Source organism: Budorcas taxicolor, chromosome 5, assembly GCF_023091745.1.
Source record: "Budorcas taxicolor isolate Tak-1 chromosome 5, Takin1.1, whole genome shotgun sequence".
NCBI lineage: Eukaryota > Metazoa > Chordata > Mammalia > Artiodactyla > Bovidae > Budorcas > Budorcas taxicolor.
Genome location: NC_068914.1, coordinates 86,224,449 through 86,249,794, shown reverse-complemented (window position 1 = coordinate 86,249,794; position 25,346 = coordinate 86,224,449). Strand labels below are relative to the sequence as shown.

The 25,346-nt window shown below is 35.0% G+C and overlaps 2 protein-coding genes across 2 annotated transcripts in view; one reads left to right on the top strand and one right to left on the bottom strand.

Annotated features, from left to right (window-relative positions):
• ABCD2 (ATP binding cassette subfamily D member 2) overlaps positions 1 to 17,183 on the bottom strand; it is an 86,853-nt gene extending 69,670 nt beyond the window's left edge. Inside the window, exons 1-5 of the mRNA XM_052640694.1 lie at positions 16,248 to 17,183; positions 14,601 to 14,781; positions 4,985 to 5,106; positions 2,081 to 2,249; positions 1,269 to 1,363 (exon numbers count right to left, since the gene is read on the bottom strand). Coding sequence (XP_052496654.1) covers positions 1,269 to 1,363; positions 2,081 to 2,249; positions 4,985 to 5,106; positions 14,601 to 14,781; positions 16,248 to 17,183 — 1,503 coding nt within the window. The remainder of the gene's footprint in view (positions 1 to 1,268; positions 1,364 to 2,080; positions 2,250 to 4,984; positions 5,107 to 14,600; positions 14,782 to 16,247) is intronic.
• A 202-nt stretch (positions 17,184 to 17,385) lies between these two features.
• Positions 17,386 to 25,346, top strand: part of C5H12orf40 (chromosome 5 C12orf40 homolog) — a 93,404-nt gene continuing 85,443 nt past the window's right edge. The window contains exons 1-3 of the mRNA XM_052640566.1: positions 17,386 to 17,455; positions 22,233 to 22,257; positions 22,386 to 22,577. Coding sequence (XP_052496526.1) covers positions 17,386 to 17,455; positions 22,233 to 22,257; positions 22,386 to 22,577 — 287 coding nt within the window. The remainder of the gene's footprint in view (positions 17,456 to 22,232; positions 22,258 to 22,385; positions 22,578 to 25,346) is intronic.

The window sequence follows — 25,346 nt, the reverse complement described above, 5'->3', positions numbered from 1 at the left end:
ATAAATTGCTAAAGTATTGATAAATAGTTAAATATGCAATGTAGGACTCTTCAAATGCTTTATTTTAAATCTATTTAACACTATGCTGTATCATTAGCACTCATCACTGCTCTGTGACTCAGTTGCTTAGGTCATGTCTGACTCTTTGCAACCGTATGGACTGTAGCCCAGCAGACTCCTCTTGTCCACGGGATTCTCCAGGCAAGAATACTGCAGTAGGTTGCCCTGCCTTACTCCAGGGGATCTTCTCAACACAGGGGTTGAACCCCCATCTCCTGCCTCTCCTGCAATGCAGGAGGTTTCTTTACCACTGAGCCACGGGGAGGCCCCTTATTGCTACTCTAAAGGTCTATAAATTGAAAAACAGAGCCCAACCAAATTGTAGTTAAAACACAATTTCTCTCACATTTATTAACACAAAATTTCCCCTTGTTTAGTACTTCTCATCCTCTTCCAGCAGCCTAATGAATTTGCTAATACATCTTTAAATAATTAAACCTAGACTAAGGTCCACATTAAAATCATTAAATGTACATATATGGTCATATTTCTAATTCTGTTATTAGGTCTAATCATGTCATTGTTGGAACTAAGCACAGATAACTTCATTCTACTTATCAGTCAATTATTTTGCATTTGAATTCCAAAATGCATATTTGAATTTTATAATGCTTTAAATCAGGGTCTCAGATTTATTAGCTATTTTTACACCTTAGTTTCTATAGTCAAGACAGAGTATTAAACAATAAATAACTATTATTCTCAATAGAATTAAGAACTAAATTCAAATTTGTGAATCTTCTATTTTTTCCTAATAGAAGATGTAGTTATTGAAAATATAAGTTAAACTTATAAATTTAATGTAAACTTGCTGATAACCTCCTCTTTCATATTTTAGTAAATATGTAACAATATAGGCTTATATTACTTGAGTAATTCCTATAAGGACAAAAAATTAGAATTCATTTCCAGATATTAATTTCTGAGGAAATTTCCTATTACTCCCCAAAGTTACCTTGTTTAGGCTCTCAGGGTACTGTAATTTTGATTTTCAACTAGGCAATAAAGCAGTAGAAATTAAATTTCTCTTTCTTTCTGCTTTCTGAGGAAGTAACTGCTTCTGTAATTGAATCACTATGCCTACCTTTCTTGATTTCCCTTCCTTTCCATATGCTTCCTCCAAGTATTTAATATAAGGTACATGAATTCTGAGTTCTTTTGTATTAGTGTGTTGGCAAAAATCAGAAGATTCTTGAATATCATCTTACTTTGAAGTTTAGTCTGGAAGCCACCACTTCTCCCGTTGGTGTAATTATGGGAACATTTTCACAAATAATTCCATGCTCCACATCAATAACTTTTCCTATAAGTTAAGGAACAGTTTACATTTCAAAAGGTATCACGTGTTATTGCTAATTAAATAACTTAAAGTATAATGCAACATAACAGATAAATTTACTATAAAGATAATTCACAGTAATAAGTCATAGGAATAAATGTAAATATAGATATCTATATCTAAAACAAAGCCTAATGTAAACTTGCACATTTTGATGTATCTATTTAGACTATCTTTCTCAGAAATATCATTCTACAATAATATGATGCTAACATCAAAATGAGAGCAAAGATAAACTCTATCTGGTATCAGCTACATTGTTTATAACTACTTATTTCTACAAATTAAACTTCTCTACAGAAACAAAAAAAAAAACAACAATGCCACAGAAACAAAGACATAGAAAAATACAATCTTTAAAACTATAATAACCAAATCAAATGATAGAATAAAGGAGAATAATATAACATTAATTCTATTATTTGAATTTTAAAAGCAAAAAAAAAAATCATTCTGCCATATGTACGTTTCCAGGAATTATTCTAGACATTTTGTCCTAAATAAAAGTAGCATAGTATTTTTTATGATAATTTTAGTCACTACTCTTTAAAATACAGCACTAACTTTAGGAATAACTATTTAAATAACTAAATGTTGGTTCCTTAGCTATCTTCTAAAATACCTTGGTTCTGTTGATAAACACTTAACATATAGATGTACAAAAACATTTGAGTTTAATACCTTTGATTTCCAACGTTTCACTGAGGGGTAATTCTATGTTAGTTCCACCCTTGCTATGGCTTTCACACTCTTGCAAGACAGCAGTTCTCTTATAAATGCCTCTTTTTACTTCATCAAAAACCCAAAACATGTTGTATACTCGAGCAGTATAGCCTGCTAATTCAGTTATCTAAAACCAATGCAGTGATATAAAACAGTTAATATACTCAAGACAGACTTTTAAACAAATATGCAATCATATAGGATTCTTGATTTAATGTTAAAGGTCTTATCTTATTATGTGAAAAATAGGTAAGCATATCTGATAACTAAAACTAGTAGCACTAAAAAGCTTACCAAGAAGTAGCATAGCAAGTTGACAGTTTAAGCTTGATTGGAATTACAAAACTCATCAAAATTATTTATTCAAGTCAGGATTCAGACTGACATGCAAAGATTTCAGAATACTAGTGAGACTTAAAAATCTTCCAAAGTCTTTCAATCAATTTTTTGATTTGGCTCCATTTACATGAACACTTGATTTCCAGAAATTAGAAGTTTTGTGTAAAGCTTAAATTCATTCAATGAAATTATTTTGATGTTTTTTCAATTTAAAATAGAAGATTTTTTAAAAATGCATTTTTTTCTTGTTAAGAAATAATGTTTCTAAGTCTAAGTGGTTATCAAAATTCCTAAATTAGGCACAAAATTCCTAAATTTACCCCTGCTAGAAGATATCAACACTGAGCAGCTCAGTGAAAAACTTCAAATTCTTTTCAATCCAAATCCCAAGATTCAGTTTCTGTTCAAGCCAAACATGATGTATAGGTCCAAAGAGAAATATTAAATATGACTTTTTTTCTAGATGAGATTATGAGATAAATCTTTATTTTAGTTAAAAGACTCAATAAAATGGTGTCTTGCTCCTATTCTGCCAGTTGTCCAATTTAGGTTGAATCTTGGCTACTTTTCTATTAAAAGAACACTTCGTTATCAAGGTGACTCATGTCCTGTTAAGACCATCTTTCTCAGTGTAAAGGACGCAATAAAAAACATTCCCTTATAGAATTGTTTAGTAGGATATCGGTATCAATAAACAAGGCATGTCACTAATAAATGTCTCTTAAACAGTAAACTGTGAACTAATATAATACCAATATTTGTGTAAGATTTTTGTGAGTACAAAACTAAAGCAGGGAATGAACAGGTATTATTGTTAAAAGCCTTCTGCCACTTGTCTCTACCATGTGAGAGGTCTATAATTAGATGAGTATTTCATTTCTGTATATTAATATTATACTTATTATATAGGATAGTTTCTAAAACATTTCCTAGAAGAATTTTTTGAGTTCCCAAGTAGAAGTAAACCGGGCTAAAGATTAACCAAATATGGATCCAAAAGAAATCTGGGAAAATATATTTGTGTAAAACAAATCTAAACATATTTGGAGGTCAACTGAAAAAGGCTGGGGGCACTGAATTAGTATACCAGGATGCAGAGTTGAATGGGCCAAGAGTGTTAAAAGAAAAAATTAGGAGTGTGATTGCCAACAAATTACTTCAAGATATAAGAAAAGGGGGTTTCTCTATCTTGTTCCCTTCAGAGATAGTGGAAAACCATGATGCTTTCATGTGCTTTCAAAGCAATAATAAGATCCTTTGGAAGTGAAAATTCTATGATTCAATGCACATACAGTCAAAATAAAACAAAATGGAATCATTTTCTATGTTGGAGACAATCTAGAAAAACAAACTGATATTCTCTCTGTGACTTAGCCAAGTATTTGAATGTGAGTTGTATAAAATTTTGATTTGTCATTTAATTTTAATAAGAAATTTATTAGATCAAAAAACCTACCTTCAAAGCTATGCCTCCAGTTTATCAAAATTAATATTTGAAAAAAATTTTTGAGCTGTTTTGCTTTATGGCCCTAAACAACTGGTTTTATCTTTTCTTTAAAAAAATTCAATAAATAGTTGTTGAAAGAGACTGAAAATTTCTGTCAGCAAGTCACAGACTTTGCAACTATCTTATATAATTTATTTAAGGATGATTTAATAGGCAGATAAATTTATAATTATGCTCTGGCAATCTATATTGATACAAAAGCCACAGGAGTCATTAATAGCAAGAATGACTATTCATCGAATATTATTTAATATCTGAGTTGAAGCAAGTGACTTTTAATCTTAAACCCTGTGATATCTGTAGGTCTATCTGTAGATCGTACTACCATTCTTTCAGGAAACATTTACTGACCATATACAATATTCCAAACATTAAAATAGATATTAAGAATGTAAAGATGAATAAGATAATTCCTGCTTTACACTCAGGGTCTCAAGCAGGAAATAAACAATTATAATGTGGTAAAGCAACAGATGTACCATGAGCACACAGAAGGAAGACCCAGGCTTCAGAAAGAAAGTGGATTCACAAAAGGGTTTCTTACACGTGGTCGACTTGAAGGAAAAGGAAAAGTTTGTAAGGTATATAAGTAATATTATTGGCTAACATTTATAAAAGTGCTTACTATCATAACTCTACAAAGTCATCACCTTCATTATTCCTATTTTACAGATGAAGAAATAGACACAAACAGGTTGAGTTCAAGTAATTTGCAAACACTGGAGCAGGAACTTCAATTTAGACATTCTCACTTCAGAATGCATACCAAAAGGCTTTTTAGTAAAATTTAAAAAACAAATATGTTATACTACAGACAGAAAAAGAGGAGTTGACAATTGAGAGTATAAAAACTGAAAGATAATACACTTGGGACTTGTCCTTTATCTTGATTATGCTCTTAGCAGTTTTTGCTAGAGAATAGGTGTTTCCAAAATAATAAACATATGTAGTAATTTACATTTTTGCTTGATTTTCATACATCTTATTTAAATCAAACTGACAAGAAATGCAAGTACCTCTTTGTATGAAGACATAATCCTTTCAATAGCATCAGCTCCAGAAGCCAATAAATTTCGGGCAGTGGTAAAGGCTTCTGTCCGTTCACTAACCATAGCTTGTTTCTGACCATCCTCTAGATCTAAAAGCAAATTAAAAACTATTGAATTTTTTAAGTAACTAAATGTTTTATTTTATACTGAGTTTTGATTCAAGCTGTGACTCAATCATATGTGAACTTTTCATTAGTATCAGGATTTCCTAGAAATTAATGAATTATTACAAACACAGTATTTGTACCAGATTTTATTCAAATCTTCCTTTGTCTTATTTTACTAAAAGGAGAGTTAGAAGAATTAAATCTATAGATATTAAGGCAATTTTCATTTAGCATTCTTTTAACCCTTACCAAATTCGACTCCCTACTCTATTGCAGCCAAGTAATAAAATGCTACTGATTCAGTCAATAAAAAAGCCACTAACTGGAATCTAAGCAAATATTTCTAGTGTGATTTCTTTTAAAAGAAATGCAAAGTAGCTGACCATCATAATCTACCTCTGTCTAATTGTTTCAACTTTCACCCTACAGTTCAGCAACACCCAATCAGGTAAAACTCTGTTTACTCTGTAGTATTTGCATATATAATTTCTCCTGATTTTAATATACTTTCCTTTTAATCGAGCTCTTTCTTAAAGAGTTAACTATTTAATACAGGTTTCCCTGGAAATCCTCGTCTGGCTTTCCCAGTGGACTATAAGTTATTTAAGGGGCAAAACTGTATTTTATTCACTCTTCCTAGTACTCACCAGAGTGTTTAAACCTACTATTCCATGCTAGCCTAATCCGTAGCTTATAATAATTGCTCTTAAATGTTGCTGCTGCTGCTGCTGCTAAGTCGCTTCAGTTGTGTCTGACTCTGTGCGACCCCATAGATGGCAGCCCACCAGGCTTCCCCATCCCTGGGATTCCCCAGGCAAGAACACAGGAGTGGGTTGCCATTTCCTTCTCCAATGCATGAAAGTGAAAAGTGAAAGTGAAGTTGCTCAGTCGTGTTCGACTCTTAGTGACCCCATGGACTGCAGCCTACCAGGCTCCTCCGTCCAAGGGATTTTCCAGGCAAGAGTACTGGAGTGGGGTGCCATTGCCTTCTCTGTCTTAAATGTTAGGCATTATTATTTTCTGTAAGTGTTGCTGTTTTATATCTATTCAGTTTAGTCTTGCTCTTCAAAATTATTCTCTCAAGGTCATTACTTTTATCTTGCCATCAATTTTATTCTCTATCCAGTCTTTCTACAGACTATCACCAAAGTTCTAAATTGAAAGCTATAAATTAATGAAGGAAATTAGAATAATATAGCCATATATCATAGCCACTTTGATATTTATTTCACCTGGATTTATCTCAGCAAAAAAGGGCTTTTTTTCCTCCCTGACAATGCAAATATTTAACATGTGCCCTGATATAATTTTCAGATACTTTCACCTTTACTTGCTCATAGATAGCTCAGCTGAGTTTGAAAGGGATCCATGCATAATAGAAGGTAAATTCATTCAGCAGGTATTTACTGAACAGCAAGATTTACAAGAAATTAGGCAAGGTGCTACAGGACATGAAAGGATTAAATGTGCTTTTCAAACTCTTTCCTTAGGGAGCTTACAGTTTGGTAGGAGAGAAGACAAGTTCCCAAATAACAATGCAGGGCAACCTATGAGGAGAGTTAGTGTGATGCATTTGAAAGAGACGAAGATAATTTCTTGATGCAAGAGACAGAAAATGCTTCATGGAGACATAGACTGTGAGGGATGGCTTGAAGACTGCATACGATTTTAAAAGATCACAACTACAGCATAAGCAATATCTCAGAGAAGAGAAATTTCAGCAATGCCAATTGAATAAATAACTTGTTCAAGTTACAGTATTGGTTGGTGTCAAGCACTGATTTTATTTTGAGAATCAGAATAACCATGAGTTCATGGGAATCTCCTGGTTTGGCTATTGAGCACTGCTTTAGAGAATTATTTTTGTTTCCCTTGAAATTAGTTGTACAAAGAAAGGCTATAAGAGCTAGTGTAAGTAAGGAAAGAAAGACACGATTGGATAAACTGGGAACAGAATCTTCATATACTTCAGAACATTTAAATGTGTGGCAAAATTTAGACAGCCACAAAAAAATTAACAAAGGACTCTCAGCAAGCTACCAAAATAGTGATTGCTATATCAGTTAAAGTGCTAAGAATAGTTTTGACTCAGAGAATCTGGCTAAAATAATTATGGGATTTCATCAATTTGGGTTAAAAGGGGTTTAAATAACAGCTTTCACTGACAGTCTATATTAAAAAGAGAACACTAGCACAGACAGACTGCTGTTTGGTACAGGATGGTACTTTCTATACTACTTTGGCAGACTAACATCTACTGGGTTTTCTCCAAGCTTTTAAACTTGCAAATTTGTAACAAAATTAAAAACAGCTCCGGAAAGATTTCATTTGACATTTTTATTCTACTAATTGTTCTTTAGCAGGTGGTTTAAGAGCAGTGCATGAGTATTTTATCATACACATAAGTAGGGAACTATGTGACTTCTATGACAAGGTCAGATTTCTTAGTGTCTGTTAGACATATAAACTCACAACCTAAAGCCCTCACCTATTTTGTATGCTAGGTGGACACATTTCATTTTCCTCACCAAATATTTTCAATATTTTTTTCAAAAGGTCTGCATTTAAGGATTTAATAGTTAGCATTATATTCTCATCTTATTAGTACTTTTCAGGCCTGATAATAATAAGTATATATTGAAACATGGTCACATCAGTTGCTATTTCACTGAAAAGATGAAAAAGGATTTTAAAATGAAGGTTATGCCATAATTTCTCAAATCCTATAGAACTGTACATGCAAAGAGTGAACCCTAATGTAGACTATGAACTTCAGTTAACAATGTATAAATAATGTATTATTAGTTGTAATGAATGTATAACACTAACACAAGATGTAAATAAGAGGGGAAACTCTGGTAGGTACACTGTACTTTCTGATAAATTCTCCCATAAACCTAAAACTGTTCTAAGAAAATTGTCTGTTAATTTTATAAAAGTTGAAAAAGTAGGCTCTTCTTTTGTACTTTTACCCTTTGATTTATATTTGAGTTTCTCTCTTTTTATTTATATTTTACCTTTGACATCTTGAAAAATCTCAGCAAAAACTTACAGCCTTATCCAACCTTATATCACATATCAACTTTGAGTAGACTGATGTGAAATGAAAAACAATTAATTTCTAAGAGATAAAATTGGACAATATCTTATGACCTTGGGCTAGACAAATATTTCTTAAACAGGACATAAAGTCATTAACCACAAAGAATTAATTGACAAATTGAATTATATTAAAATGATTACTTTTCTTAGACAAGCTGTTAAGAGACTGAAAAAGGAAGAATCAACTGGGAAAAATATTGGAAATTTTGTGCGTGTGTCTGACAAAAGACTTACTACAGAATACATAAAAGCTTTTACAAATCAGTGAGAAAAAACATATTTAAAAACAATCTAAAATTAATCAAAAAAACTATCAGCACTTCATAAGAATGGCTATCCAAATGGCCAAAAAATGAAAAAAAGTGCTTAATCTCATTTGTCAACAAAGAAATGAAAAGACCACAATGAAGTATAACTATAAACTTACCATATGCCTAAAATGAAAAATACCTGAGTGAAAAAGACTGAGATCAAACATTGACAAAGAATGGAACAACTAGAATGCTTATACATACTATATAAGGTTACTTATGGAAGATTCCAAAACCAGCAAATAAATGGTCTACTACTAATAAATGGTCAGTAAAATAATTACCTTTGATGAGGCATGGCAGGGGCAAGAGTAAGTAGGGATAGGGGTGGGAGCCTTAGGATGAGGATAGGACTGCGAAAGAGTATAGGGACTTCTGGGATGAAGGTAAGCTTCTATTTCTTCTGAGTGGTGATTATGTATATGTGTTAACTTTATGACAAGTCATTGAGTGGTACACTAATGACTATGTCCTGTTGACATATGTATTATACTTTACAAGTGTAACTACTTAGATGCATAGCTACTAACAGCTAAAAGTATGTCTGATATATATTGATAATTGATGTTATGATCATTGGTCAACAGGACAGTTCAGTTCAGTTCAGTCACTAAGTTGTGTCCGACTCTGTGAGCCCATGGGCTGCAGCATACCAGGCTTTCCTGTCCATCACCAACTCTTGGAGCTTGCACAAACTCCTGTGTATCGAGTTGGTGATGCCATCCAACCATCTTATCCTCTGTCGTCCCCTTCTCCTCCCATCTTCAAGCTTTCCCAGTTTCAAGGTCTTTTCCAATGAGGTGGTTCTTTACACAGGCCCTTCAGCATCAGTCCTTCCAATGAATATTCAGAACTGATTTCCTTTAAGAATGACTGATTTGATCTCCTTTCAGTGCAAGGGACTCTCAAGAGTCTTCTCCAACACCACAGTTCAAAAGCATCAGTTCTTTCGCACTCAGCTTTCTTTATGGTCCAACTCTCACATCCATACATGACTACTAGAAAAATCATAGCTTTGATTAAACAGACCTTTGTTGGCAAAGTAATGTCTCTGCTTTTTAACATGCTGTCTAGGTTGGTCATAGCTTTTCTTCCAAGGAGCAAGTGTCTTTTAATTTCATGGCTGCAATCACTATCTGCAGTGAATTTGGAGCCCAAGAAAATAAAATCTGTCACAGTTTCCATTCTTTCCCTATCTGTTTGCCATGAAGTGATGGGACCAGATACTATGTTCTTAGTTTTGAATGTTCAGTTTTAAGCCAGCCTTTTCACTCTCCTCGTTCACTTTCATAATGAGGCTCTTCAGTTCCTTTTCACTTTCTGCCATATGGGTGGTGTCATCTGCATATCTGAGGCTATTGATATTTCTCCCGGCAATCTTGATTCCAGCTTATGCTTCATCCAGCCTGGCATTTCGCATGATTTACTCTGCGTGTAAGTTAAGCAGGGTGACAATACATAGCCTTGATGTAATCCTTTTCCAATTTGGAACCAGTCTGTTGTTCCACCTCCGGTTCTAACTGTTGCTTCTTGACCTGGATACAGATTTCTCAAGAGGCAGGTAAGGAGGTCTGGTGTTCCCATCTCTTGAAGCATTTTTCATAGCTTGTTTGTATCCACAGAGTTAAAGGCTTTGGCATAGTCAATAAAGCAGAAGTAGATGCTTTTTCTGGAACTCTCTTGCTTTTTCTATGATCCAATGGATGTTGGTAATTTGATCTCTGGTTCCTCTGCCTTTTCTAAATCCAACTTGAACATCTGGAAGTTCTCGGTTCATGTACTATTGAAGCCTCACTCGGAGAACTTTGAGCATTACTTTGCTAGCATGTCAGAAGAGTGCAACTATGTGGTAGTTTGAGCATTCTTTGGCATTGTCTTTCTTTGGGATTGGGATGAAAACTGACCTTTTCCAGTCCTGCGGCCACTGCTGAGTTTTCCAAATGTGCTGGCACATTGATTGCAGCATTTTCACAGCATCATCTTTCAGGATTTAAATAGTTCAGCTGGAATTTCATCACCTCCATTCGCTTTGTTCATAGTGATGCTTCCTAAGGCCCACTTGACTTGGCATTCAAGAATGTCTGGCTCTAGCTGAGTGATCACACCATCGTGGTCATCTGGGTCATGAAGATCTTTTTTGTATAGCTCTTCTTTGTATTCTTGCCACCTATTATATCTAAATTGACCTACAATATAACATTTTATTTCAATTATTTGACATTAGAATATGAGACATACTAATGTAGCAGGAGCCTAGATATAGTCTTGTTGCAGGTACACTTTTGAGAATAAAAACATCACCCATGTTACTAGGGTGTTGGGGAGAGTTTAGTTCTATTCCTAAGAGCAGTACCTCTCAGTTGCTACTTCTGATGTGCGCCTTACACTTTCAGATTACCAATACTGGCAGCACCAGAGGCTTAGCTGCTCTCTTCCTTGCTTGTTAGGTGCCTGTCATAAGGTCTGGCAGGAGAGACTTATAAGTAGCTTTTCCTAGCCTTTTTCAGAATTGCTCTTGATATGAATAGAAGTGGTCAATAACATTAAAACAATTGAGATTATAGCCCCCAGGTAACTATTTCCTTCACATAATTTCAGTCTTTCTCTTAATGAGAAGCAAATAAAGGAGTACTGTCTGCTATAAAAATAACAGATTATATATAATTAATAATCAATCCCTCTTTTTCAATGATTTGCTCCCATGATTACTTGGTCTCAAGTAAGTCCTTTATAGAGTAAGTTCCAATATAGTGAATATAAAGACAGCACAGTGAAGGAGAAAAAAGCATTGCACAAGGAATTATATATAGTCTTCTATCCTTAGTGCTTTCACTAACCATTTGTGTGACCTTAGGCAGATTTCGGGCTCTTGACTAGATCACTTATAAACTCCTCTTCTGATGTGAAAATGACATGACAACATATGCAATTTTGCAATGTGAACCTCAATATATTAATAAGTATAATCTTGTTCTTACCACAAGATTTTAAACATTGTAGCTATATAGTATAATAAATCTACTACACAATTATTTTTCTTTTCTCCTCTCACCAAAATTATGTAGGCTATTCCTCCTATCTTCATCTTTACCCCCAACTTTCTAATCACTTTCAAATGCGTTGCCCCTTTAACAATAATAATCAGACCAGTAAACATCTATTGAACAATTTCTATGATGCAGGCATTGTTCTAAATTTTACACATGTGATCTTCTTTCATCTTCATAACAACTCTGCTATAATTTCTCACATTTTAGAATGTGGAAACTGAAGCACAAAATGGTTTAATGAGTTGTCCTATGTCTCAGCCTAATAAATGAAAAAGCCAGATTTGAACCCAGGCAATCTGACATCAGAGCCCACAGTATAAGAATATAATAAACATTAACCATCGCTTCCACCTAAATTCTTACTATTTACCATGGACTGTTTCAAGGCACATTAAATATATTATATATAATTTCTTAACAATTCTTAAAATATATTATTATTCTTACAGTTAAGAAAGGAAAATTTAGGCACATACAGTTTGTATAACTTTCTCAAGGATGAATAAAATAGCAATCAAGATTTGAACAGTAGCCTGTTTCTTCCTTTTTCTCTTTTTTCCTCTTTTCTACCTTTTCTCCTTTTTCTCTTTGCTATTGTTCTCTTATTCGCCCATATTCCTGATCTATTTTGCATTAAAATATATAGTATTATGCACTTCATTTGTCTCTAATGTAAGAGACAACTCAGGGCCTAAGCATAAATTAAGATTGAAGACTAGATTAGAATAGATGGTATTTAATTCCAAGACCCAAAGCCTCAAAAATAATGTCATTATCTAAAAAAATTAATTATTTTATCTGAGTAAAATGATAACTTAATATTTTCATGTATTATATCATTATAAATCAAATATATTTAGTAACTATATACACACAAATATAAGGATGTATACAGTAATCTTAGAAATTACAATATTGAAGCATACTTTCATAAAAATATCATCATAAGAATTCACTTTATTATTATATTGCTTTTCTTTTCATAAAGCTTTCTTTTGAAAAGAAGTTTTAAGAATTACTTTGTTTCACTTGTATCAATGGGACTATTATCACAATTTCAATCTAAAATTTTAATGCTGTTTTTTAAGTTACTATGGTACTTTCTAGATTCATAGTATTTATTTTTAAATATTTTATTACATCATCTACAGAAGTGAGACTTAGATTTTTTGCATACATTGTTTACTTCTTACTGGTCTCTGTGGTGTTAATTTGTCACCATTAATAGCTACATTTTCTCTGCTCTATGTTGAATACTCCAAGGTTTTCTAATAAGATCAGTTCTTCCAAAGACTAACAGAACAACATCATAATTTTGTTATTGGGGTAGCTTCTAATATATATTATATACAAACCTTCAAAATATCCATAAACTTGTACATATTCACTATAAATATTTGACAATTTTGCTAAACTTCTTAGTGGAACTAATCTTAAGACCATACAGTTTTGTGTCTTTTTTTCTCTAATACTTTTTTGAAAAAGCAATTTATTTTATTTCATTATGAAAATATTAAATCTAAAATATTAACAATGCCTTTTTCAATATAAACTTTTTAAAATGATTAAAACAAATTTTGAAAGCATTAAATGAACAGGTAAAATTCAGTTTTCCTCATGGTCTAAATACATTGTCTATTAGACAGTTGAGCTGTAGAGTACATTTGGTATATATATCACTTTTCACAAGGGACTGACAAATTCTACTTTACCAAAATGAATAAGTTTAGTTGAGAATGACTCAAATTTGACAAGTGTTTTTGTAAGAATTGGTAAAGCATTAAAGCACTGTTGTAAAATGTTAAAGCACATGGTAATTTTTTTGTTTTTATTGGATGACTTCAAACAAACAACTATTAATACTTAATTCTATACCAAAAATAACTGTAAATAGTGTGAATTCTGTTACATTTTTCTTAGTGTTGCCATTTATTTTCTAGGCAATAATTATCACCATGTATTAAGAACACTGATGTTCGTGATACGTTATTCTCCTAATTCCTCACAACAGCATTCTGAAGTAGTCTTTCTGATACAGAAAGGAATACATCTGACACAGATGAGGAAACTGAGGTTTAGACAATTTAATTAACTTGACTAACAGGACACAGGCAAAAAGAGGAAAAGCAGAGTTGAGCAAAGCTCTGTCTCACCACAAAGCCAATGTTTTTGTCTAGTTCCTTCAATACTAACACCAAGTTTGGTCAAATGGTTTTTAAAGAGGAAGGTGAACGTTTTACTTTGGAGAGACAGAGGAAAATTCTTTTTTTTAAATTCATAACATCTGTCCTGCCAATTGAGACCCAAACTGTCATCTCAAACATAATATTTTAATATTGTCCTCCTTGTCCTTACATTTCTTAGTTGTCCCAAAGGATGAAAAATGTTGAAAAAAAAAAAAAAACCACTGAAACAGTGATAAGATAGAATTAGACGTGCAACTTTACAACCCTTATCCCCTCAATATCACCAAATAGGAAGTTATCTAATATACTACCTACAAGTAGAGGAACCCCTGTTCCATGGAATGAAGCACTCCCTTAAACAGTATTATTGATTGTTTAAGATAGTCAACCAACTCTTCAAATTACAATCAAGGCAGATCCAGTTATAGAATATTTATAGACTAAACGCATGTTATGTGCAGAACTGAAATTTATAATACATGGTGAGAACTATTATACTCTTTTTGAAGGTATTAATTTGTGTTGAGTTTAAATGTAAATTAGAGAATCATTCTTTATTAGGCAGTATAACTGAAATTGCTCAAGATTAACCCCCCAAAACACTACATCAGAGGTTTCTGAAATACTGTAGAGCTGGAAAGATCTTTTGAGTCACTTCTTTTAAACAGTTGGTCTTATTATTGGATGTTTCAAAGTTTCCCATTGTTTCTGACCATTAAGGACTATAGAATGATGGCTACACAATTTACTCACACAACTCCAGCAGTGACACTTTAAAAAGAATTAATCTAAAGCATATACTTAATATTAAGTGTAAATGTCATTACCACCATCTGCAAAGCCGGTTGCCGTGATAATAGGTACAGCCACCATAATTAGTCCACTGCTGCTCCAAACATACTTCATCAAGAACTGCTCTATCATGATGTACCATAAACGTTTGGATAAAATGAGGTTCATCTGATTTGCTAAAGCTTTGTAACTTTTCTGGAGTTGGTTCATTTCTACCTATGGAGAGAAAAAGAGATAAGAATTAACCTAGTATGAACTATAAAAATAAATAATGTATGTTTGAGGACTTCCTTTAAAGATAATTTCATATTTTCTCTTTCTTAGTATACTCTTATCTGTGATTCTAACAACCAATAAATGCAGATTATGTCAGAATTAGCCATTATTTCAGTTGTAATCACATCTAAATTATTTTTTAAATATCTGATATTTAGTATACATAATGTTAAATATAAATACAGACAAGTGATTTATACTTATGGTTTCAACCTTATCTGTATAAGATGTTAACAGTAAATGATAATCCATAAAACATGAATAAACAGCTAGAACCTTGTCCTTGATCACACCAAAAATAAGTGAAAATAAACACATGACATGTATATGTGCAATTAACTTCATTTTTGAGCACTCAGTTTACTATGTTATGTCTAAATGCAAGAAGCCTATAGCATGGTATAATTTATATCACTGAGTTCAATGATTCAAAATAAATATGATTTATACAATGTATGAGGCCAATTTTCAAGTGGGAATGTAAGTCCTAAATCTGCTTTAAATTTTCTTCTTCAGAATGGTACTACTGTATAATTTTTTAAAATAATTGATGGTTTTGAAAATTAATTCTGCTTCATAATCATAATGCCATTTTAACTTTAGAATAATTTACTGTTTAATTTGCCAGGTCATTTGTATTAAGATTTAAAGATTCCTGTCATATTTAATATTTTTAAATGCACTGCAAGTTTATGTAATTAGGTTAACTATTCTATGGACCTGCTAAATGTTGAAAATCTTTAATATATAAAAATATTCTGGAACTCCTTTTTCCTTCTTCATCTCTAATCTTTACTTTTCCCTCAAAACTAGGCAAAAGTTCATTTCCTTATCTTTTTTTGTTTGTCTCAAAATATGATAAGCAATGAAAATGCCATTTGTAAGTCACTCTCCTATACTTCTTAGAACTAAGGAACTCCATCATTGACCAGTCATGCAAAATTGTTAAACTTGTCTTCTTATATGAAAGCACTTTTTTCTCTTGAAAAATAAACAATATCATCCTAAATTTTCCATCTCGGTGGAAGCATGTTTACTTAGCTTCTAAACATATATTTTTCTTCAGTGTTCTAGGACCATCTACTTAGTTAGGATTTTAGTTTTAAGAAAACCCTTTGGAGATAATTCTGAGCATGTTTGGATAAGTAGAGTTTTTTAGAGTGGTGAAAATGTCTCATGTTCATTCTCATGAAACTTTAGAAAAGTTTTCACTTAGCATATAATTCTTTAACAGTTTATGATTAAAAAGGGTAACAAAGCATATATTTTAATACAAGTTTAAATGTCATAAGAATCCAAAATGCTAAAGAAATGAGCACAAAAACCATACAACAGATGGTATCCAGCACTGCAGTGGCAGTTTGAGCAAGCTCACATTTCACCCATCATCTTAATTTCTTTCTTACCTTATGTCCTCTGTAAAAGGCAATTTCTTCAACATTGGCTATGATTCTGGAGTGCACATACCGCAAATAGCCTTTTCTATGAGCTTCTTCAGCCACCAATTTACCAAATTTGGGAGAGCAGGCTTTTAACACTTTAGCAGTGGCGTATACCACAAGCCCTGCTAAAACAGTGGGCCCAATTGGGCTTGCTCCTCTGGATGTAGCAGTCTGGATAAGTGTATAGGAGGTCAGGATTACATCTAAAATAGGTTTGGTCAAATTGGAGTACAAGTGAGCCACCGACTGAGCAAACATCATAATATCCTCAGTAAGAGACTGGTCAGGGTTTGCCAGCCTCCCATCCATATTGATCACCTTATAATAAGTCTGATTTGCAAAATAGGTCTCATAGGCATGGTCTACTAGACGAGTTCTGAAGGCCAAGGCCAATTTGCCCTCCAAGTACCTTATTGCACTGTTGACAAAGGTGGCAGGGATGGCAATCATAAGCCACTTGATTAACTTGATGATGAAAGTCCGAGGCTTCTTTTCCACAATGCTTTTCACAATTTTTCCATCCAAACCTGCTACATAAATAGACAGGAAGGTTCTTGAAATTAGAGCTACGGAGTGGAGGCAGAGCCATCCTGTTTCAGTGGTCACAAGTTTTGGAAAAAGAATTTTCCGAAGTTCTAGTAGCTGTTTGAAAAAATCTGCATTCAGTCCAGGTGAAGGTTTTTTACAAGTGGCCTCGGTGCAATGCAGTATTTCTCTGTTCTCCGCAGCCGGGTAAGCGCCTTTTTTCTCCCTGTGGCCAGACTGCTTTAAATGCTTGCCAATGATGGGATAGAGGGTTTTCAGAGCATAAGCTGCAGCTACCACACAGGCAGCCCTTTTAGCAGCCCTTGATCTGGTCCATTTCACTCGATCAGCTGCTGCATTTAGCATATGTATCATTTTCCCAGTTACCCAAACCGGCTTCAAAAAGAATTGGTTTTAAAATATCATGCTCCACAGGAATTCCCAGCAAATGTTTCAGAAAGTTTTACAGCGTTCCATAGTTTGCAGCGTTTCTCCTCTTCTGTTATTGTTTTTATTTTTAAAAATTTTGTTCTGTGACAGATGCTTCAGAGCTCAGGCTCCACCGCGTCTACTGGGGATGATTCCCTCAGAAGCTCAAGCTGCACGGAGCAGCCCCAAGCTCCTCCCTCTCAGCCCCCTCATTGGCTGTAGGGACGAAGGGACCCTTGGAATCCTCGCTGCTTTCCTTTGAACCTTGAAAATGAAGAGAGAGCAAAACGAATTATATCCTTAAACAGTTCAGAGAGTTAAATGTCTATTTTTGGAGAGGTCGAATCAGGGCAGCTGCTGGCGACAAAACCTGCCTAGGCGACTGAGCATGCTCAGCGTCACTTAGAAACCCACAGAAGTTTCAGAAAATACATCACTTTAACGTTTTAGTAGATACCACAAAGGAAGAGCAAAAAGAAAGGGAGATTTCCAAGGGCTAAAAAGGGAGATTTCCAACGACGGAGAAGCAACCGGAGAGATGACGGAGGAGAGGATCAACAGATAAAGGGTATGGAATGAATCTGAAAAGGAGAAGAAAGTAGCATATGGGAGGGGCACTGGAAAAAAACAAAATATCAAATATTCGGATCTGTTTTTCAGCACTCTCTCCTCCCCATTTTTTTTTTCTTTTAGTGTCTGTGATTTCACATGAAATCCCAGAACCTATCAAACAAGTTGTATGAGGCTATTGTTTTGTAAATAAATGGGAGACAAGTCTTCAGTATAATAGAAAATAATTCTTTGCTGTGACTTCATTCCAAAGTTTACTTGTCCTTATAATAAAAATCTTCAAGCCCCATAACTGCTATTCTTAACAATGGAGATCTGATACACTGGTGATTATTTACAAAGTGACTATTAAATAAATGAGAGCAGTGTTTCACTTCTACCACCCCTGTGTCCTTTAGAGAGTTGGTACTTGGAGGTATGTGCCTTTATATTCAAAAGTTAACCATCTGGGAGTCAAAGGGGAATTAGATGATAGAAATAGCTTCTCCACCATTTTACTTCATTTTGCAAGAGTTCCTTGTCTTTTGTAAGCTTATGTTTTGTTTGTTTTGTTTAGGTTTAGAGGTAATCTACTTCCCATCTCCATTTTGATTATTTGATAAAAATCAAGTGTTCAAAAATATTCTCAGCATCTCTAATGGAGAACTAAACTGTAAACAAGCAAAATTGTGCATATTTTTAAAAATGTAACAGATATGCTTTTTAGGCAAAGATGAGTTATTCTCAAAAATGCAAAAACATTTTTGCTTCTCCACTGCTCATGACCTCCCTGCCCCACACACAACACACACAAACATTTCTAGTCAACTGGAATCCTGGGAAGATGTCCATTAAATGAGAATGGAAGTTGGCAAATTACAACCCAACCAGTGGGCCACATTTGTCCCACCAATTTTTATGTAGCTTATGAGCTAAGAATGAGTGCTTAGTAGCTTCAGTTGGGTCCAACTCCATGTGACTCTATGGACTGCAGCCGGCCAGGCTCCTCTGTCCTTGGGATTCTCCAAGCAAGAATACTGGAGTGGGTTGCCATGCCCTCCTCCAGGGGCTATTCCCAACCCAGAGATTGAACGTGTGTTCTTTACCACTAGCGCCACCTGGGAATAGTTTTTACAGGTAAACTCTGGCTGCTACTGCTGCTGCTGCTAAGTCGCTTCAGTCGTGTCTGACTCTGTGTAACCCCATAGACGGCAGCCCACCAGGCTTCCCCATCCCTGGGATTCTCCAGGCAAGAACACTGGAGTGGGTTGCCATTTCCTTCTCCAATGCATGAAACTGAAAAGTGAAAAGTGAAAGTGAAGTCGCTCAGGCGTGTCCGACTCTTAGTGACTGGATGGACTGCAGCCTACCAGGCTCCTCTGTCTGTGGATTTTCCAGGCAAGAGTACTGGAGTGTGGTGCCATTGCCTTCTCCAAAACTCTGGCTGAAATACACCAAAAGAAGAATAACATTTTGTGATGTTAAAATTATATCAAGTTTTTGTGTCCATAAATGAAGATTTACTGGAACATAGCCACACCCATATATTTACTTATTGTCTGTGGCAATAGAGACAATTAGGTAGATGAAATAGAGGTCAGAGACAGAATTAGGTAGATGAAATAGAGCTCAAAATAATCATTACCTGGCCCTCTAAGGAAGTTTGTCAGTCCCTGTGCTAGAATATTAAACCTGTCTCATTGTCGAATGATCTTCACTATTCAGGTGACTGTGGCTAAAGAACTATTGTCACTTTTATAAGTAACCACAAACATTCCTCCTTTTCCAAATACTTACATGACTTCCAAGAATCATCATAGTTCTCTTCATTTGTTTGCATTCAATTCAGCAGATTTACTAATACATAAGTGGCAAGTTCATGCAAGACTCAGATAGTTGGCCATAATAGCGGCATAATCTATCATTCCATTAAGACTTTCTAAGTCTGTACATAGAGATCATAGTGCCATTTTTATTTTCAGAAAAATTTTTGTTCCTAATCCCATGCCTTTCAGTGTCACAATAAGGCTGCCGTACATTTCTAAAATTGAATTCTTTATGTCACATCTCCTGACTGTGACAGGACATGTGGAGGGTCAGGATAAACAGAACTTGGGGTATAGGAGGATGTTCAGTTGGCAAAACATGATACACAGAGGGACGCATGGATCAGAAAGCAGTTGGCAGTCAAGGGAAGTGGCTTGCATCACTGGCATAGGGCAAGATGAGGGAAGAAGCAAGGCAGTGGGAAATCTACAAGCTAATAAAATTAGAGACCTAAATACATAGGCAGGTCAGTTTATCAACTGAAAGTGAAACTCAGGTACAGGAAAAGCTTTTAAAGCCTAGAATGAAAGACTTATTAGAATGAAGAAATGGGTATAAAAAAAATAATCAAGATAGAATTTGGTTGCCAGAAATGTGGTACAAGGAAAGTTGAAGCTCAGTTACTAGAACTGGGAAAAGATCAATATAAGGTTTAACTTGTTGTAAAACCACTAAAGTACAGACCTAACTATCACCACTTAAATTCCACAACCCCCCTATAACCCCACTCTGCTCCCAAAGGCTAGTATTGATTTGAGCTCCTGAGACTAGACTCAAGCCTTCAGGAAAGGCAGAGATGGTAGAAAACCAGATAGGTAATTCCATTTAAATAAGAAACTAAGAATGTCAAGGTCCTTCTTTCATAATGCAATTTAAGCAACAATAATGTTAATTTAGTTTGTGTTTGAAACTAGAGAAAAGGGAGGTGAAAAAAAATCACTGCTTACTATAGCAAACAAAGCTTGTCCAGTTTACGTGTTTTTATGTGGAAAAGTAAAATTTTCTTAACAGGGGAGGAATAATCTTAGAAAAAGATATTGAAAGTAAGTAAAAATTAAAAATAAGCAATAATTACTAAATTAGTCTGTTCTCAAGTGTGATACTCTCAATGTCCATGTCAAAGTGGACATTACCAATGTTCATTGAAGAGAATTAAATACATTTTATAAATGATACAGAATATATACATATATTAGAAAAAGTATATGATTTATAAACTGTAAAACATCAGAAATAATGTTTATAATAAACTAATATACATTTGCTGCTGCTGCTAAGTCGCTTCAGTCATGTCCAACTCTGTGCGAACCCAGAGATGGCAGCCCACCAGGCTCCCCCGTCCCTGGGATTCTCCAGGCAAGAACACTGGAGTGGGTTGCCATTTCCTTCTCCAGTGCATGAAAGTGAAAAATGAAAGTGAAGTCGCTCAGCTGTGTCCGACTCTTCTCAACCCCATGGACTGCAGCCTTCCAGGCTCCTCTGTCCATGGGATTTTCCAGGCAAGAGTACAGGAGTGGGGTGCCCGATATACATTTACTAGTATATAAATAAAAATATATCATGCAGATAATGTATGCTTATGTTTTTAGATAGTAAGTCACCAGAAAGTAAATGATTTTTAATAATAACGATAAATTAAGATTTAAGAATTTTGGATGGATTTTTCCAACAAATGCTAAATAATATTTTAGCAGTGCTGTATTTCTTTCTTGAACTGTTTCCTGACCCAAGAGATTACCTAATTGCCCTCTGGCCCAAAATAACTCAGTATTTGACTCATTATCTATCAGTTGTGCTAGCCTTTTTCATGCAAGGCATAACATTGACAATGAAATCTTAGGTCAACATTTCAGTTGTTACAAATAATACTTAATATCTAGTCTAATTCAAACCAATGATAGACGTACTTCACTGAATTTTTGTTATAAAAATCAGTACTTATATGATTATATATGGAGAAGGGAATGGCAACCCACTCCAGTGTTCTTGCCTGGAGGATCCCATGAACAGGTGAGCCTGGCAGGCTATAGTCCATGGGGCCGCACAGAGTTGGACATAACTGAAGCAACTTAGCCCATGATTATATAAGATGCCTGCCCTGGGACATTATCCTGTTTTAGGTACTATTTCTTAATGACTGAACAGAAAATGTATTATATTTGAAATTATGAGATATTCTCCAGGTTAACATGTGAAAAACGATCACGACATTTGAGGGAAAGAAAGTACTTTGTGCATTTGTTTGGGACAAGAGATTTCTAGTTTCTAATCAAAATATAATGAACAGTTTGTAAGATACATTTTTGTAAGGATATTCAAATACAACACAGAAATGAACAGTAAAACTCAATTTTGTTTTGAGTTTTTTTCCAGTAAAGAGTTTAAAGTCTTTGGGCTTTTATAGCTAAATCAAGTTTTGATGTGGCATTCTCAAAAAATTACAAAATACACAGACTTTTCAATTACTATAGTGCAATGTTTCTAAAATATACAAATGTTTACTGAATACTAAAACTAAAAATGAAAGATTTTAAAGGATTTGGAGAATCGGTATGTGGGAATGGAACTATTTTTAGAATTATGGATCTGTAACTTTGTCCTCGCTTTCTTTTTCTTCAGCAAGAGAACTAAATAAAATTACAGTGTAGGTGGTTTGAAACACTAACCCTGTGGCCAGAAGTCCGTTATTTCATTTACTTAGGTTTCCCCCGTCTGAGCGGTTAAAACTGTTGTGCTCTTCCTTCTTGACGTGGACTAATTGCTCTCCCACAGCTTCGCTTCCGGCCCTGTCAGGATAGGTTCCCTGCAGAAACAACAGAGGCTGCCCGGAGGCCTGGAAGCCGCCTACCCCAGGCCGCAGAGGCTGTCGGGAGGCTGGGCCATACTCCCCGGAGGCGGAAAGGAGCCATTTGAGGCCAAGGAACTTGTCGCTCAGCGCGAAACGAAGACGCCGAAGCACCGGCAGTCAGGACCCCAGTGACTCTGCTCCGAAGTTTTGAGGAGATGAATTGGGTCGGGGGTTCCCGGTAAGTTGTCGCTGGCGCTTGAGATTGTAGCCCTCGAGTCCCTGGATATTCATTCCCATAATGGCGCCTCTTTCCTAGGCCCTGAAGGGCAGTGCACAGACTTAACTGGAAAGAACTTGCCAGGAGTGGGTTTTTTAATCGTTATCCAACTGAGCGACTTCACTTTCACTTCACTTTCATGCATTGGAGAAGTAAATGGCAACCCACTCCAGTATTCTTGCCTGAAGAGTCCCAAGGACGGAGCCTAGTGGGCTGCGGTATATGGGGTCGCACGGAGTCGGACACGACTGAAGCGACTTAGCGGCAGCAGCAGCAACATGGGACGGCATAGCGCGAAGTCTCTATTCCTAAAGCAGAAGCAATCCTTTTTTCTCCCCCGCTGTGTTTCCCAAGGCTATGTGGAGCCACATTCCATGAGGTCTGTACCTGCTCTCTGTCCTGCGTCCTGCTCTAATGAGGCCTCTCAGCACCTGATCCCTTTTCTGCCTTCTTTCTGTCCTGCCCTTTCTTGGGAGGGGTTTCTTTGGGTCAATATGTACTCTTTGCATGAACTTGAAAAGTATTGTGATGGAAGTTGCTGCCCTTAAATCCTTTAATGGGAGGCGGGATAAGCATCAACCATAAAAATCCAGTATAGTTTGTTTCCAAGGAAGGTAGAATAAATTTTTATTTTACTAATTTATAGAGAATTTACAGTGTATTTTGTATTTAGGAGTAAAACATAATAGGTTGGAAATTTAGTTTTATATAACCTGTTCATTGCTGTTGACCTTGAAGTCCACAGGATGGAAATTATGTAGCCCCAGAATTTAATTATGATCAAATTCCTTGATGAAAAAAAATTGTTGTGATTGAAACTGAGCCATTAAATACAAATTTTTTTTTACAAGTAGACCCAGGAGAATAGTATATGGATGTAAAATAACACATTTAAATTCTAATGAATTTTATTAGAGGAAGGACATCTTTTGCATTCACCAGATATTGTTACTGTGCCCAATAATTTTAGCAGATGCATTTATCCTGTTGAAGAATGTTAGCATTTTATTTTAGAAATTTATCTTCATTATTTCTGGCTAGAAAATAAGTTATAACATCAAACTTACACTTTGAGAAAAGTGAAAATTCTCATACAGGCTTTGCAGGATTTACTTGATATATGATTATAATTTCAAACAACTTGATTATAATATTCTTTAAAATGTGACTGTTAAATAAGTCATTTCACAAATGCTGAAGCATTTAAAAATGTATTACATCTTAAGCCTGAAAATGTTGGTGCTATTCTTACTCTGTCATATATCTCAAATTTCTGATTATTCAGGGAGTAGTATTTGGGGAGTTGCTATTGGGAGGATTTGACTAGAGCATACCACAAGAAATCTGTAGTCAAAGACTGTGTTTCTCAAAGTGAGATAGTACTGTACCTAGAATTGTTAGTTACCAGCGCGCTTAAGAAACCACAGAAAAAACAGACACATCTCTTTGGAGCATCAGTTTTACTCAGAGGTGAGAAGAAAATAATATTTTAAAATTTAAACTATCTTGGATACATTATAGAGCAAATTGCAAAACTCTTGTGAAATTTTAAGATAAAATATGCAATTTTAAAATAAATTTTCTCATGCATGGTGAGGGTGGAAGGGGTGAATGGGCTCCTCAGGGTCAAACCCAGATTGGTAATGAAACAACGAGTATTTCCACTTTCTATTAATACTGTTGACAAGATTAGTTGATCATGGTGTCTGATCTTGAGACCCTGAAGGGCCTCAGAGTCCCAGAAAAGACTTAGTAATCACTAACAGCTGATTGGTGCTACTATACAATAGAAGTTTTAATTATTTTACTAGACCATCCTGGAGTACTTACTTATTCTCCTCTGATGTTAGAATTGTTCTGCAGTTGAAAATTTTGAGAACTATTAGGAACTTAAAATATAGACAAAGGAATTAACTGGAGAACATTTACCATGTTCCGTCAGAACAACTGCTTTGTCATAATATTCAACATAAGTATTCAACAAATATGTCCTATTTAAAGCACTGTTAGTCTGTATAGGGGGATTCAGATATAAAAGGATATAATTTTGGCCCACAAAAAGAATATGTGGTAGAATGGTGAGATTAGAATTAGGTAAATGACTATAATGGTAGATAAATAGCACTTAATATCTAACAAGCACTGTTCTTTTTGTATATTAGCTCATTTTTTTCTTAACAAGAACCCTATGAGGTATGTACAAATGTACCCTCATTTTAATGATGGGGAAACCACTAATGTTAAATGGCTTGCCCAAGATCACCTAGCTAGTCAGTGGCAGAGTTAGGTCTTGAGAACACTGTGCTTAACCACTGTGCGTGCTAAGTTGCTTCAGTCATGTCTAACTCTTTGTGACCCTGTGAACTGTAGCCCACCAGGCTCCTCTCTCCATGGGATTCTCCATGCAAGACTACTGAAGTGGTTTGCCATTTCCTCCTCCAGGGAATCTTCCCAGCCCAGGGATCAAACCAGCATTTCTTATGTCTCCTACCTTGGCAGGCAGGTTCTCAAAGATGAGTCTTATAAAAGTGCCCTGTAGATAAATAAATAAAGGGCTGTGGATATTTAGAGAACTGAGAAGCAGGAAATTATATTAAGCCTTGAAGGACAGCAGTACTGCACAGAACAAACACCATGAAAAAGCAATGAAATACAGGTGCTTAAAAGT